Source organism: Lactuca serriola, chromosome 6 (assembly GCF_051521515.1).
Source record: "Lactuca serriola cultivar US96UC23 chromosome 6, Lser_US96UC23_V15, whole genome shotgun sequence".
In the NCBI taxonomy this organism is placed as follows: Eukaryota; Viridiplantae; Streptophyta; class Magnoliopsida; order Asterales; family Asteraceae; genus Lactuca; species Lactuca serriola.
In genome coordinates, this window is record NC_136413.1 from 193,514,851 (window position 1) to 193,530,989 (window position 16,139).

The 16,139-nt window shown below is 36.7% G+C and overlaps 1 protein-coding gene across 2 annotated transcripts; it reads right to left on the minus strand.

Annotated features, from left to right (window-relative positions):
- Nucleotides 1–14,057: 14,057 nt before the first annotated feature.
- Nucleotides 14,058–15,776, minus strand: LOC145057685 (uncharacterized). 2 transcript variants are annotated; one of them, XM_079005555.1, is made up of 3 exons: nt 14,808–15,776; nt 14,423–14,583; nt 14,058–14,333 (listed from the first exon to the last, which is right to left on the minus strand). In XM_079005555.1, the coding sequence occupies exon 1, from the start codon at nt 15,675–15,677 to the stop codon at nt 15,033–15,035; it is 645 nt and encodes a 214-aa protein (XP_078861681.1). In that variant the 5' UTR covers nt 15,678–15,776; the 3' UTR covers nt 14,058–14,333; nt 14,423–14,583; nt 14,808–15,032. The 2 variants fall into 2 exon arrangements, with proteins under 2 accessions (XP_078861681.1, XP_078861680.1); XM_079005554.1 differs by having other exon boundaries at nt 14,423–15,776.
- Nucleotides 15,777–16,139: the final 363 nt, after the last annotated feature.

Sequence of the window (16,139 nt, forward strand, 5' to 3'; positions counted from 1 at the left end):
TTCTCTTCACAATTGAATGTAGGGTTGATTCTTCAATTCCTCACGACCTAGCAACACTTCCAATCGTTTCTCAGCCTCCTAGGGTTTCTTTCCATGCTAGGGTATCGATCTAAAAGTCCCTTTATATAGATTTTCACAAAACAGAGGCTACTCGGCGAGTCCAGTGACCTACTCGCCGAGTACATCACTTAAAACCCATGTACGACAAGTCAGCGCGTCCAGAATCGCGAAAATTCCATACAACTCGCCGAGTAATCGACCCTACTCGCCGAGTACGTTTCGAATCAGCGTTTTCTCAAAACACGAAAGTCGTCCGAAATTGTGTCTACTTTTCAGAACATTTTGAATCTCGTCAATCGGAGTTACGGTTCGTGAGATATGGCCAAAACACTGACGAGGGTTTGTGTCTACTTGATGTGTGTAAAACCAACTAGTTTTAATCCTACTAACTTAGACACAAAATAAACACACGAAAGGCAGTGTACCTCTTGATTAGTAATATAGTTCAAGCAAGTAGGGTATCGAACACAGGGAACGGTAAACAATTAAAATAAATGCTAATATTATCTAAATAAAACAAATAACAAAAATGGGGTTTTCTCTAGTTTACAAGACTAGGAACTTAATTAGAATAACCAACACACAAATTAACTAACTAGCAACTAAAACAATTAATTACCAACTAAATTCAATAGTAAAGAGGACTTCTGTTTAGGTACGACTCATTTGTTCCCATGGATGATTTTAATGTATCGGATTAATTCTTCATTGGCTACCGATTAAGATAATTAGGTTCACGTTCGCTATTCCTAATTCTTAGAAAACAAATTAACTCAAGCAATGACCATTTGTCTAAATTAACGGGTTTCCTAGATTATTGATTTGGGTTAAGTAAGACTTGTAGTGGTTAACTAAATTGGCCCTTCAATTAACCTCTTGCTGATGTTCATCAAACAAGCTCACACATTAACTTACCTATCTTCTAGTTAATTCTAGTTTCACATTCGTTATTCCTAGACATACAACTATGTGGTCACAATAAATCATATGAAATTAATAACTAAGAGATGTTCATACAACTTAATTACTGATTTATTAACAGAAGAATAGTTATTGTCAACACATAAGGTTCTTTAACAAGCTTAACTAAACATAATTACCAATTAAAATTAATCCTACTCAAATAATCAATCCATGTTCACAAAATTGTCTACCCTAACAGAAGAACAAGTTTTTAGCTCATGATTGCAGTAAACATAAACTCAAAAACGAAATCAAAGTATGTAAACATGATTCAAATCAAAAAGTTACTAAGAATAAACCAAAATTGATTTGATTCTCTTCACAATTGAATGTAGGGTTGATTCTTCAGTTCCTCACGACCTAGCAACACTTCCAATCGTTTCTCAGCCTCCTAGGGTTTCTTTCCATGCTAGGGTATCGATCTAAAAGTCCCTTTATATAGATTTTCACAAAACAGAGGCTACTCGGCGAGTCCAGTGACCTACTCGCCGAGTACATCACTTAAAACCCATGTACGGCAAGTCAGCGCGTCCAGAATCGCGAAAATTCCATACAACTCGCCGAGTAATCGACCCTACTCGCCGAGTACGTTTCGAATCAGCGTTTTCTCAAAACACGAAAGTCGTCCGAAATTGTGTCTACTTTTCAGAACATTTTGAATCTCGTCAATCGGAGTTACGGTTCGTGAGATATGGCCAAAACACTGACGAGGGTTTGTGTCTACTTGATGTGTGTAAAACCAACTAGTTTTAATCCTACTAACTTAGACACAAAATAAACACACGAAAGGCAGTGTACCTCTTGATTAGTAATATAGTTCAAGCAAGTAGGGTATCGAACACAGGGAACGGTAAACAATTAAAATAAATGCTAATATTATCTAAATAAAACAAATAACAAAAATGGGGTTTTCTCTAGTTTACAAGACTAGGAACTTAATTAGAATAACCAACACACAAATTAACTAACTAGCAACTAAAACAATTAATTACCAACTAAATTCAATAGTAAAGAGGACTTCTGTTTAGGTACGACTCATTTGTTCCCATGGATGATTTTAATGTATCGGATTAATTCTTCATTGGCTACCGATTAAGATAATTAGGTTCACGTTCGCTATTCCTAATTCTTAGAAAACAAATTAACTCAAGCAATGACCATTTGTCTAAATTAACGGGTTTCCTAGATTATTGATTTGGGTTAAGTAAGACTTGTAGTGGTTAACTAAATTGGCCCTTCAATTAACCTCTTGCTGATGTTCATCAAACAAGCTCACACATTAACTTACCTATCTTCTAGTTAATTCTAGTTTCACATTCGTTATTCCTAGACATACAACTATGTGGTCACAATAAATCATATGAAATTAATAACTAAGAGATGTTCATACAACTTAATTACTGATTTATTAACAGAAGAATAGTTATTGTCAACACATAAGGTTCTTTAACAAGCTTAACTAAACATAATTACCAATTAAAATTAATCCTACTCAAATAATCAATCCATGTTCACAAAATTGTCTACCCTAACAGAAGAACAAGTTTTTAGCTCATGATTGCAGTAAACATAAACTCAAAAACGAAATCAAAGTATGTAAACATGATTCAAATCAAAAAGTTACTAAGAATAAACCAAAATTGATTTGATTCTCTTCACAATTGAATGTAGGGTTGATTCTTCAGTTCCTCACGACCTAGCAACACTTCCAATCGTTTCTCAGCCTCCTAGGGTTTCTTTCCATGCTAGGGTATCGATCTAAAACTCCCTTTATATAGATTTTCACAAAACAGAGGCTACTCGGCGAGTCCAGTGACCTACTCGCCGAGTACATCACTTAAAACCCATGTACGGCAAGTCAGCGCGTCCAGAATCGCGAAAATTCCATACAACTCGCCGAGTAATCGACCCTACTCGCCGAGTACGTTTCGAATCAGCGTTTTCTCAAAACACGAAAGTCGTCCGAAATTGTGTCTACTTTTCAGAACATTTTGAATCTCGTCAATCGGAGTTACGGTTCGTGAGATATGGCCAAAACACTGACGAGGGTTTGTGTCTACTTGATGTGTGTAAAACCAACTAGTTTTAATCCTACTAACTTAGACACAAAATAAACACACGAAAGGCAGTGTACCTCTTGATTAGTAATATAGTTCAAGCAAGTAGGGTATCGAACACAGGGAACGGTAAACAATTAAAATAAATGCTAATATTATCTAAATAAAACAAATAACAAAAAGGGGGTTTTCTCTAGTTTACAAGACTAGGAACTTAATTAGAATAACCAACACACAAATTAACTAACTAGCAACTAAAACAATTAATTACCAACTAAATTCAATAGTAAAGAGGACTTCTGTTTAGGTACGACTCATTTGTTCCCATGGATGATTTTAATGTATCGGATTAATTCTTCATTGGCTACCGATTAAGATAATTAGGTTCACGTTCGCTATTCCTAATTCTTAGAAAACAAATTAACTCAAGCAATGACCATTTGTCTAAATTAACGGGTTTCCTAGATTATTGATTTGGGTTAAGTAAGACTTGTAGTGGTTAACTAAATTGGCCCTTCAATTAACCTCTTGCTGATGTTCATCAAACAAGCTCACACATTAACTTACCTATCTTCTAGTTAATTCTAGTTTCACATTCGTTATTCCTAGACATACAACTATGTGGTCACAATAAATCATATGAAATTAATAACTAAGAGATGTTCATACAACTTAATTACTGATTTATTAACAGAAGAATAGTTATTGTCAACACATAAGGTTCTTTAACAAGCTTAACTAAACATAATTACCAATTAAAATTAATCCTACTCAAATAATCAATCCATGTTCACAAAATTGTCTACCCTAACAGAAGAACAAGTTTTTAGCTCATGATTGCAGTAAACATAAACTCAAAAACGAAATCAAAGTATGTAAACATGATTCAAATCAAAAAGTTACTAAGAATAAACCAAAATTGATTTGATTCTCTTCACAACTGAATGTAGGGTTGATTCTTCAGTTCCTCACGACCTAGCAACACTTCCAATCGTTTCTCAGCCTCCTAGGGTTTCTTTCCATGCTAGGGTATCGATCTAAAAGTCCCTTTATATAGATTTTCACAAAACAGAGGCTACTCGGCGAGTCCAGTGACCTACTCGCCGAGTACATCACTTAAAACCCATGTACGGCAAGTCAGCGCGTCCAGAATCGCGAAAATTCCATACAACTCGCCGAGTAATCGACCCTACTCGCCGAGTACGTTTCGAATCAGCGTTTTCTCAAAACACGAAAGTCGTCCAAAATTGTGTCTACTTTTCAGAACATTTTGAATCTCGTCAATCGGAGTTACGGTTCGTGAGATATGGCCAAAACACTGACGAGGGTTTGTGTCTACTTGATGTGTGTAAAACCAACTAGTTTTAATCCTACTAACTTAGACACAAAATAAACACACGAAAGGCAGTGTACCTCTTGATTAGTAATATAGTTCAAGCAAGTAGGGTATCGAACACAGGGAACGGTAAACAATTAAAATAAATGCTAATATTATCTAAATAAAACAAATAACAAAAATGGGGTTTTCTCTAGTTTACAAGACTAGGAACTTAATTAGAATAACCAACACACAAATTAACTAACTAGCAACTAAAACAATTAATTACCAACTAAATTCAATAGTAAAGAGGACTTCTGTTTAGGTACGACTCATTTGTTCCCATGGATGATTTTAATGTATCGGATTAATTCTTCATTGGCTACCGATTAAGATAATTAGGTTCACGTTCGCTATTCCTAATTCTTAGAAAACAAATTAACTCAAGCAATGACCATTTGTCTAAATTAACGGGTTTCCTAGATTATTGATTTGGGTTAAGTAAGACTTGTAGTGGTTAACTAAATTGGCCCTTCAGTTAACCTCTTGCTGATGTTCATCAAACAAGCTCACACATTAACTTACCTATCTTCTAGTTAATTCTAGTTTCACATTCGTTATTCCTAGACATACAACTATGTGGTCACAATAAATCATATGAAATTAATAACTAAGAGATGTTCATACAACTTAATTACTGATTTATTAACAGAAGAATAGTTATTGTCAACACATAAGGTTCTTTAACAAGCTTAACTAAACATAATTACCAATTAAAATTAATCCTACTCAAATAATCAATCCATGTTCACAAAATTGTCTACCCTAACAGAAGAACAAGTTTTTAGCTCATGATTGCAGTAAACATAAACTCAAAAACGAAATCAAAGTATGTAAACATGATTCAAATCAAAAAGTTACTAAGAATAAACCAAAATTGATTTGATTCTCTTCACAATTGAATGTAGGGTTGATTCTTCAGTTCCTCACGACCTAGCAACACTTCCAATCGTTTCTCAGCCTCCTAGGGTTTCTTTCCATGCTAGGGTATCGATCTAAAAGTCCCTTTATATAGATTTTCACAAAACAGAGGCTACTCGGCGAGTCCAGTGACCTACTCGCCGAGTACATCACTTAAAACCCATGTACGGCAAGTCAGCGCGTCCAGAATCGCGAAAATTCCATACAACTCGCCGAGTAATCGACCCTACTCGCCGAGTACGTTTCGAATCAGCACTTTCTCAAAACACGAAAGTCGTCCGAAATTGTGTCTACTTTTCAGAACATTTTGAATCTCGTCAATCGGAGTTACGGTTCGTGAGATATGGCCAAAACACTGACGAGGGTTTGTGTCTACTTGATGTGTGTAAAACCAACTAGTTTTAATCCTACTAACTTAGACACAAAATAAACACACGAAAGGCAGTGTACCTCTTGATTAGTAATATAGTTCAAGCAAGTAGGGTATCGAACACAGGGAACGGTAAACAATTAAAATAAATGCTAATATTATCTAAATAAAACAAATAACAAAAAGGGGGTTTTCTCTAGTTTACAAGACTAGGAACTTAATTAGAATAACCAACACACAAATTAACTAACTAGCAACTAAAACAATTAATTACCAACTAAATTCAATAGTAAAGAGGACTTCTGTTTAGGTACGACTCATTTGTTCCCATGGATGATTTTAATGTATCGGATTAATTCTTCATTGGCTACCGATTAAGATAATTAGGTTCACGTTCGCTATTCCTAATTCTTAGAAAACAAATTAACTCAAGCAATGACCATTTGTCTAAATTAACGGGTTTCCTAGATTATTGATTTGGGTTAAGTAAGACTTGTAGTGGTTAACTAAATTGGCCCTTCAATTAACCTCTTGCTGATGTTCATCAAACAAGCTCACACATTAACTTACCTATCTTCTAGTTAATTCTAGTTTCACATTCGTTATTCCTAGACATACAACTATGTGGTCACAATAAATCATATGAAATTAATAAATAAGAGATGTTCATACAACTTAATTACTGATTTATTAACAGAAGAATAGTTATTGTCAACACATAAGGTTCTTTAACAAGCTTAACTAAACATAATTACCAATTAAAATTAATCCTACTCAAATAATCAATCCATGTTCACAAAATTGTCTACCCTAACAGAAGAACAAGTTTTTAGCTCATGATTGCAGTAAACATAAACTCAAAAACGAAATCAAAGTATGTAAACATGATTCAAATCAAAAAGTTACTAAGAATAAACCAAAATTGATTTGATTCTCTTCACAACTGAATGTAGGGTTGATTCTTCAGTTCCTCACGACCTAGCAACACTTCCAATCGTTTCTCAGCCTCCTAGGGTTTCTTTCCATGCTAGGGTATCGATCTAAAACTCCCTTTATATAGATTTTCACAAAACAGAGGCTACTCGGCGAGTCCAGTGACCTACTCGCCGAGTACATCACTTAAAACCCATGTACGGCAAGTCAGCGCGTCCAGAATCGCGAAAATTCCATACAACTCGCCGAGTAATCGACCCTACTCGCCGAGTACGTTTCGAATCAGCACTTTCTCAAAACACGAAAGTCGTCCGAAATTGTGTCTACTTTTCAGAACATTTTGAATCTCGTCAATCGGAGTTACGGTTCGTGAGATATGGCCAAAACACTGACAAGGGGTCAAGCTGTCAAGCAACATCCTTTTTTCTTCAAAATCCAAGATCCAAGCGTCCAATCGCTAGTTCCGCTTCATTTTCCTTTCGAGTATGTCATTTTTGCTGAAAAATGAAATTATAAACTAATTAAGCACCTTTTGTTCATTAAAAGAGACAAAAACAACATAAAGTATTAAGATAATACATGAATTTTATAACTAAATATGCCCATATCAGTATGTATTTTAGTTATCATGTTCAGAGTAGTTTAGTCCCATTGTATTTATAGTTGCATATCTTGTATGATTAGATATTCTAGTTCACTATAAACAATGCACTGATACCAATCTGTCACACCCCCGAACTAGATGGCGGAAACATCCGGGGGCTTGGCGTGCCTTCATTATTGTAGTATCATCACAGAATATATAATTGAAACATAACATCATCATCATCATCACACAATTAATATAACAACATTCATTGTTTACATCGAGTATTGTATTTAAATATTATATGCCAAAGTAGTCAGAGTATGATGAAGCAAAATATAACAAAATATCCATTAGTTTGTCCCGCTCAACCTACTTCAACGGTTTCTTGAGAATACAAGTTACTTTAAAAATGTCAACATAAAAATATTGGTGAGTTCATAAGCATGTTTGCGAAAAAGATTTGTATAACTTTGTAACCACCAGAAAATCATATATTTTCTGAAAACAATTTAGTATGTTTGTGTCAGATCTTGTAATAATGCATGTGTGTTAATGTTTATTAGATTGTATCAAGATAAAGCAGAAAACGTAAAGAGAATGTAAATATAATGCCCCCAGACAAACCTATGTTGTCTATAAAAGAGAATGTTGCCATACCAACCCTCGAGGTTGAGTACCAGTATGAGTATGTATCCGAGTAATCCAAAGAAGAAAAGAAAGGATGGTCTCCCGTAAATTTCATAATGTTAATTCCTCTAAGTGAGTCGTTATAACCATACTAAATAATGACAATTTCGCCTGTCTTGGCGTTTAAGGACGCCGACGGAAATAGAATAAGGTTGTCGTCACCATAGACTGATGTAGTCTAACTGTAGCGAACAGCTCATGTGTGGGGTGTCATCCTCGTATAGATCTATACACAAAACCCCGTTCTCCCTCCAAGAGACTCTGATTATAACTACAGGCTACGATCGTACACTCAATAGGTGTCAACCAACACGTCTCACTAGATCCTTAATCGAATTTTACGTGAAGAGAAACATATAAACTTATTCTGGGCCCAATGAACCATGTCTGCGGACCACTGAGTCTCACTGAACACGTAAGTCATTTTTAGGCCCAAAAGAAATAATATTATATAATATGGGCCCAAAATATATGTAAAAGGACAACTAAGGCTCATTTCACATGCAAGGTATTTATTGGCCCAAATATCACGCAAATAGTATCCAAGGTCCGTCGTGCATGTTAATGGGTCAGTGAGGCCTAATAAACAAATAAATAGTATTCATGACCTATCAAGCATATTAATGGGTCACTAAGGCCCAATATTATACGAATGGCAAAATTAGTCTGTTTGTTGTTTTATTGCTAGTATTTGTTCAATTGTTTGTCAAATTGACTTAATAATACCACTTTTGTAATCATATATATATATATATATATATATATATATATATATATATATATATTAAATTCACATAAGTTAACATGTCTAGATGATTTAAAAGTATTTATAAGTCATATAAACTTGCATATAACAAAAGTATAAGCATTTTTTGGAAAAACTATAGAAAAATCATCGTAAGTCGAAATTTGGATCCGTAAACTCTGAAAGTTTGGAATTTTTGTCTACTTTGTTCACAATTTTTTCTCATAATTTTTGATGGCCTCAAACGATTGTGAAAATGTTCATCTTCATAGACTGGTCCGATATTATTTCAAATATGATAGGGAGTTTTGTAAAATTCACCAAAAATTATAGAAAAACTGTATGAATGCGTGAGAATAGTCATTTTAAAGGTATAAACCTGATTTTTTTGTATGTAAAACAGTTTTGAAAAATATTACCATTAAGGTGGTCAAAACAGTCCAAGATTAGACCAAAACTTTTCTGTCAAAGGCTGATTTATGAGTTTAAGTTATCCATGTTTGAACACAACACTTATTTTTGCTATTTTAAGTGTATAAATCCCAGATCTACAAGTTTACATGTAATATATGTGATAACACATAATTTTATCAAGGTTTTTATGAAGATCTAAGTGCTAAACTTCTTGTTCAAGTAAAACTCCTAAAGTAAAACACATATCACAACATATATCATGAAAAACACACAAAATCATGCATACACACATAGATCTACACAAAACAACTTGTATCCTCCCCCAAAACATAGTAAAAACCGAAAATAGGGGGTATGAACTCACATTGGTTGATGGTTTCCATTTTGGTGAGAAGATTAGAGAAGATTTCGGCCCTAGCAAGCTTCTTTGGAGAGATCTTGAAGATGAGGGTGTTTCTAGAGCCTTATATACGAAAATAAGGTTGTAAGAACAAAGATCTTGCTATATACTTGGAACAAAACAATGAGGTTGAACAAAACTCACGTAGTTTATGAAGCTTTGAAAGAAAATTTCTTGATGAGCATGCATCCACATGAATTTTGAGCAAAGAAGTGATGAAGTTTCTTAAAAGAAATTGTTGTTTGAATTGTAGGTGAAGTGAGGAGAAAGGTGGCCGAAGTTAAGAAGAAGATAGAAGAGAGAGGTTGAATTGGGTATTACATGAAGGATTAGGGCTAATCCTAGATATATGTGGGATAATTAGCATGGATGTCCATTAAATAATAATGAGGTGTCACACCCTCATTAATCCCATATTATCTTTTTTTTTACACACACACACACACACACACACATATATATATATATATATATATATATATATATATATATATATATAACCGAGAATGAAGTAAGGAGAAGAGAAAAGAGATGTTTGGGCCATTATTGAATATATTCGAAAGTTAAAGGATGTAATATGGAAATTTCGGCCCATTGGGCCCTATGATGGGTTTACGGCCAAAAGGATGAACAAAATGGGTTTTCGGTCCATTAACGTTCAAGAATGTTGTTCACGGCCCATTAAGGCCCATGATGACAAAGTGAGACATTTTAGGCCCAATAAGGCCCATAAGAAGTCTTATCGCCCAAAATGCTATTATTTGATGATTGTAGGTCCGATCGAAGCCCAAATGGGGTTCCTAGATCCCACGTAATCAAATTGAGACTTTGTTGGCCCATTAGGCCCAATAAAAGGATCCTGGTCCATCCTGAGGTGAACCAGGTTATTAGGGTTTTCAAACCCACAATTAAATATGTGAAATGTATTTTATTAGGTTTTAAACTTCGTCCAGGGGTTTTGATTAAAATTGAATGGTTTTGATTGAGCATTGAACATGATATTCAGTTAGACTACAAGTGTTACAAGAGTTGATGAGAACAAAATTTCCTAGCTAGATTGCTAGTTGTGACACTCGCCCCAACAGACTGGGGTACGACACTTCTGACCATACAACAACTCAAAAGGCGGAGAACCAATACCGGAATGAAAGTTGTTATTGTAGAAGAACTCTGCAAGGGGTAGGTAGGAGTCCCAGCTCCCACCAAAATCAATGACACAAACCCTCAACATATCCTCGAGGGTCTGAATGGTCCGCTCACTCTGGCCGTCGGTCTGCGGATGATAAGTTGTGCTGAAATGTAGTCTCGTGCCCAGTTCCTTGTTAAACTTCTGCTAGAAACGGGAGGTGAACCGAACATCACGGTCTGAAACAATAGAGACTGGCACCCCATGGGGAGCAACGATCACACGAATATACACATCGGCCAACTTCTCGCCCGACGAACTCTCTCGGATTGCCAGAAAATGGGTGTTATTGGTCAGTTGATCCACGATGACCCATATAACTTTAAAACCCTTTGCTGTTCTCGGCAATTTGGTAATAAAATCCATCGTGATATGCTCCCATTTCCACATGGGCACCTCCAGAGGTTGCAGCTTGTCATGCGGCCTCTGATGCTCGACCTTGACCATCCTGCAGGTCAAACACCTCTCGACGTACCAAGCGATCTCTCTCTTCATGCACGGCCACCAGTAACTCAGTCTCAGATTCCGGTACATCTTGGTGCCCCCCCCCCCCGGGGTGAATAAAAAAGCGAGACTTATGAGCCTCCTCCAGTACAATCTGTCTGACCCCACCAGACATCAGAACCCACACCCGACCACAACGGATCAATAATCCACGACTATCCTGCACGAATCTGGTGATCTCGCCCCTAATCCTCTTAATTTTCCAATTCTTCTGCCGTACACCCTCAGTCTGAGTTTCCTTGATCAAGCTCACAAGTGGAAAATCCACAGATATCCTCATACATGACACCGGAACTGAAGATCCAGCCGACTTGCGGCTCAGGGTGCCTGCCACAACTTTCGCTTTACCAGGATGGTAAAGGAACTCGCAGTCATAATCCCTTACTACGTCCAGCCATCTATGTTGCCTCATGTTCAGGTTCAGCTGATCCATGATATGTCTCAAGCTCTTGTGGTCTGTGTAGATGGTACATCAGACCCCATATAGGTAATGTATCCAAATATTGAGGGCGAATACTACCACTCCCAGGTCAAGATCATGTCTCCAGATCTTGAGGGCCAAATCATGGTCTTTCATATACATACCACAGAGATAACGACCATCTTATATCACAAATAATGGGTCGGCATGGTGCCTCCGACCCATAGGTACAATGAGAGAACTCACATCAGTCTGCTGATAAATAACTAGATGCTCGGCTACAGAACCAAAAGCTCCCACACTAAATACAAACAAATAACCCTAATCAAAATTAGGTTATAAACCATAACCGTAGGTCTAAAATCCCAAACCCAAACTTCTAGGATAAAAGACCATTTTACCCTTCCTATATGGGCCTAACCAAACTTGGCCCAATAACACAATAATGGCCCCCAAGGCCCATAAAGGCTCAAATCATACAACTTAAGGCACGCTAACATAATCCCACAAAGAGCCATTGCGAGGCGTACACATTGTATGCTCAATGTACGCGACTGCCAGTACGCGCAACGTACCACTTGGTACACCCAACATACCGGGCTGCTTGCCATTCTAGGCCATTTAGTGCTTAAACCATTTAGCCATAAGGTCTAACTTTCATATCTTATTAGTTCTAAGGGTTCTAATACATAAATCTGGCAACTTTAACCCTTAAAATGTCTTAATGGAACCCAACATCCATTTTTGTCCAACAATACTCATAATAAGAACTCAAACTCTTGCATGGACCAATAATAACCATCAAGATGACATTTTTATGCATCAAGAATAACAAAGAGGTTGAGATCTAGCATATCTAACTCCTGAAGTTGCCCAAACTCACAAGGAGAACCCATGGAACCAAATAAAGCTCACAAACAAGCCAATCTCTAACTATCAAAATCAATCATCAAGGTAAGAACTTTATACCTTCTCTAGCTCACAAAGTTGATGAAGACTCTGGATATAAAAGATCAACCTCAACAAATGTTTGGTCCCCAAGTCCCTTCTTCTTGAATACACACAAAAATGCACCAAAATGACTTTCAAAGCTCAAGAACACTCAAAGGATGAATTAGGGTTTTAATGGGACGAAATGAACAATGGAGGCTGATGAGTGTAGAGGTCCAAAGGCTATAATGATGTTTAAATAGGGTTCAAACCCTAAAAATTAGGGTTTGACCCAAGCAGACATACGCCCCGCGTACACCACATACGCCCAGCGTATGTGGTTAAACCCCCCACGACCAAAGCGATCTCGTACGCTAAGCATACCAAACGTACGCCCAACATACGAGGGACAAAATTTGCCAAAATTCTCAAACTTAAATTGATTATTAGTGATCAAATGATTTACTAGAAAATCAAATACAAAGGTAGTGGAGAAAATTAATTTCAATCATTTTGAAGTGTTCCGTTGATTAGCCAAGATAGCAACGAATTCAATGGATGTAGGTGGGGTTTTTTTTTTTTTTTTTCTGTAATCATAACTGACGGATAAGAGATGGATCGAGAGAAGCAATAAAAAAACAAAATTCTTGTTTATGATTTGCACAACGAGGAGATAATAGAAGAAGAGAACACTTGTCTTTGTAAATATTGCTTTCATTTGTCCAACTCGGTTCCACCCTTTTGGGTGGAACAATTTATAAGTTTTAGTCCTATTGACCAATTTTTTGTTCCATTGACTTTTTGTTCTACCCATACGAAACACCTCATCAAATGATTTTGTTTCGTTTAGTTCTATTCTGTTCCACTCACCAAACACTACTTAAGGGCCATCTTACCAGATCTAAACTTATATATGATTATTTCTTTGCTACTTTTAGTCAAGTAAAACTATAGGATTTTTGTATTATTAAAGATTCACTTCACGTGAAATTTGATAAATCTTGACATGTAATCAACAACAATCCCTTGTATGATAGTAATGAAGGTTTTGATAGTCTCTTATTGTTGATCATATATCTAACGATTTTTTTTTGTAGTCTCGTAGGCTCTTAAGAGGGACGGAGTCATGACAAAAATAAAGGAGGTATCCTTGGTACATTCAAGACACCAATCTCTTCTATGTGGGTTGGAAGTGATTAGTTGGTATTGTAGATCTGATGTGAAGCTGATGTGGCAGTAAATTGAGGAGTTGAAAGGAAAGATTTATCTCCACCTTATATGATAGTAATGTTTTCATAGTCACATCGACAATGGTTTTGTTGATCCTATCTCTAATGTTTTTTATAGTTTTTTATAGTCCACTACTTGTATGATAGTAATAGGGCTTTGATAGTCCTACCAATAATGTTATTGTTGATCCTATCTCTAATGCTTTTTCCCTATCGGGGTGCCTCCACTAGTGAGCATGTTACTAGTTTTTCTCCTATTCGAATTAGATAGAGGATAACAAGTTTGAAGTTCTTGAGATAAAAACCAAAAAATGGTTCAAAGCTTTGCCAAAGGTCAATTTCCTCTGCAAAGCCCCTTGCCAACCATATACACCTTGTTTAGGTTGTGATTATGAGAATTCTATTTTTGCGACAACAACAATTCTATTTTTGGGATGACGTTAATCAATTTCAAGCCTATTTAAATTTTAACAATCTTTTTAACCAAATGTACTCATTTTTGTTTTTTCGTTGCCTTTCTTTTTCATCCATAGAGCTCTCATTCGTCTGTGAAAGAAATATAAAAAAACATTAACGACATCATGAAAAATAAATCAAATTGATATATAACAAAAAAAGGAAGTAAATTTAATTACCTTGTACGAAACACCGCCGGAAAATCAAGTAGACGGAAATCTGTTACGAATAACGATACAACACTGCAATTCACTGGCAAATCTCACGGCGACGGATATGACGTAACAGGTGACCTGACGGGCGTTACGGAAAATGAAGACAGATGGCATTGTATCTGACGCTGTGAATATGAATGAAAGGAACAAATCAATTAAATTTCATCAACAACGAAAGGAACAAATTTATAAAATTCTTGAAAACAAAAGGAACCAATCGGAGAACAGATGAAACTCAAATCCGAAGATCTTTTTTTAATTCTGTTACCAAATTGATTAATTATATGTTGTTTAGAAGTGTGTATAGATTGTTGATAATTTGTAACAAAATGTTCTTCAAATTTGCAACCATTTACTATCATCTCTGTGTACAAAGGAGATTTCGGTTCGATTCGATTGCTGATAAGCTTCATCCTTCTTGTCCGAAGATTTTATGTCGTCGAATTTTAGTAGAACCAGTTTTCGCCGGAAAACCTTCGCGCCACCATAGCGAGATCTAAAACTGAAAACTGATGTATGTAATAGCACCAAAACCTGTGACTGCGCAACATAAGATATTTCAAGCATAATATTTTCACAACTCGTCGGCGTTGGACATGATCGACAACCGACTAGGTCTCGGTTCGAAAGCCGATCTCCGCCGTTGCTGGTGCGACGAAGGGCGAATCAAGGCGGCTAGAGCTCTCTTAACCAGATCACCTCCTTCAGCGGTAGCTATTCTCACAAGGGAGTTCGTCATCGCAGACCTTCGAGCATTCAATCTATTCGGAGAGTATGACGACATCGAATTGCTAGTGTTGTAGTTCTTGTGTAAACTACACCTGAACGATCCAGGATGCGTCGTCGGCGAACACAAACACGTCTTCTGCGAACTTGGTTTCCGTACAACTTGATTTCGATGAGCCACCGGCATCGCCATCGACCGATTCGGAGATCCAGGTCTACTCGATATAGAGACTCTCACGGATGATGACGTCATCGACGCAAAACCATGAAGCCTAACTCTCGTCGGAGAAGACGGACGACTGTAGACGTAACTTGAAGAAGGAGATGAACAGAAGCTGGAACTCGTCGACGACGCAAACGGCGATGTCATATCAGCAGCAAACGCCGAAGAATGACGACCAAATCTACCGGTCGGAGAAATTGAACGGTGTACGTCGAACGTCGATGCTAACGGCAACACCGGTTTCCTTGACTTTTTGGAAAACGTCTCCATTAGAAGGTGTGTGTTTGTGGTGTTATGTGTGAGAGAGAAGAAAGAGAACAAGAAGGAGATGGAAAGTGTGTTTTTACTGAAGGGCCCTCAGGCCTTCAATTGGGCAAACATAGCTCTGCTTCGATGTCGAATTTATAGGAGTGGGAAAATGTAAGTTGGTATTTTTGTAATTAATGGTAAACCTAGGGGTTAATTAGCGGAGGATACATAGGCTTAGGTTGGTTAAGTTAAATATGCGGGATTTAACCATGGTCAGGTTAGGGTTTTTTTGTTTTCCTTCTAACAGGATTGTGATCGAACGGTGGAGAGTAAAGCAAATGGACGGATGATAAGTCATGCGTGCAGCTGCTTCCAGCTGAGCAACTTCATGTGGACCCCACGACTTTAATTCCATAAAATGCAACATAAATACCAAAAATACGTAGCAACATTAACATTCTATATGTATATTAATGATCAATT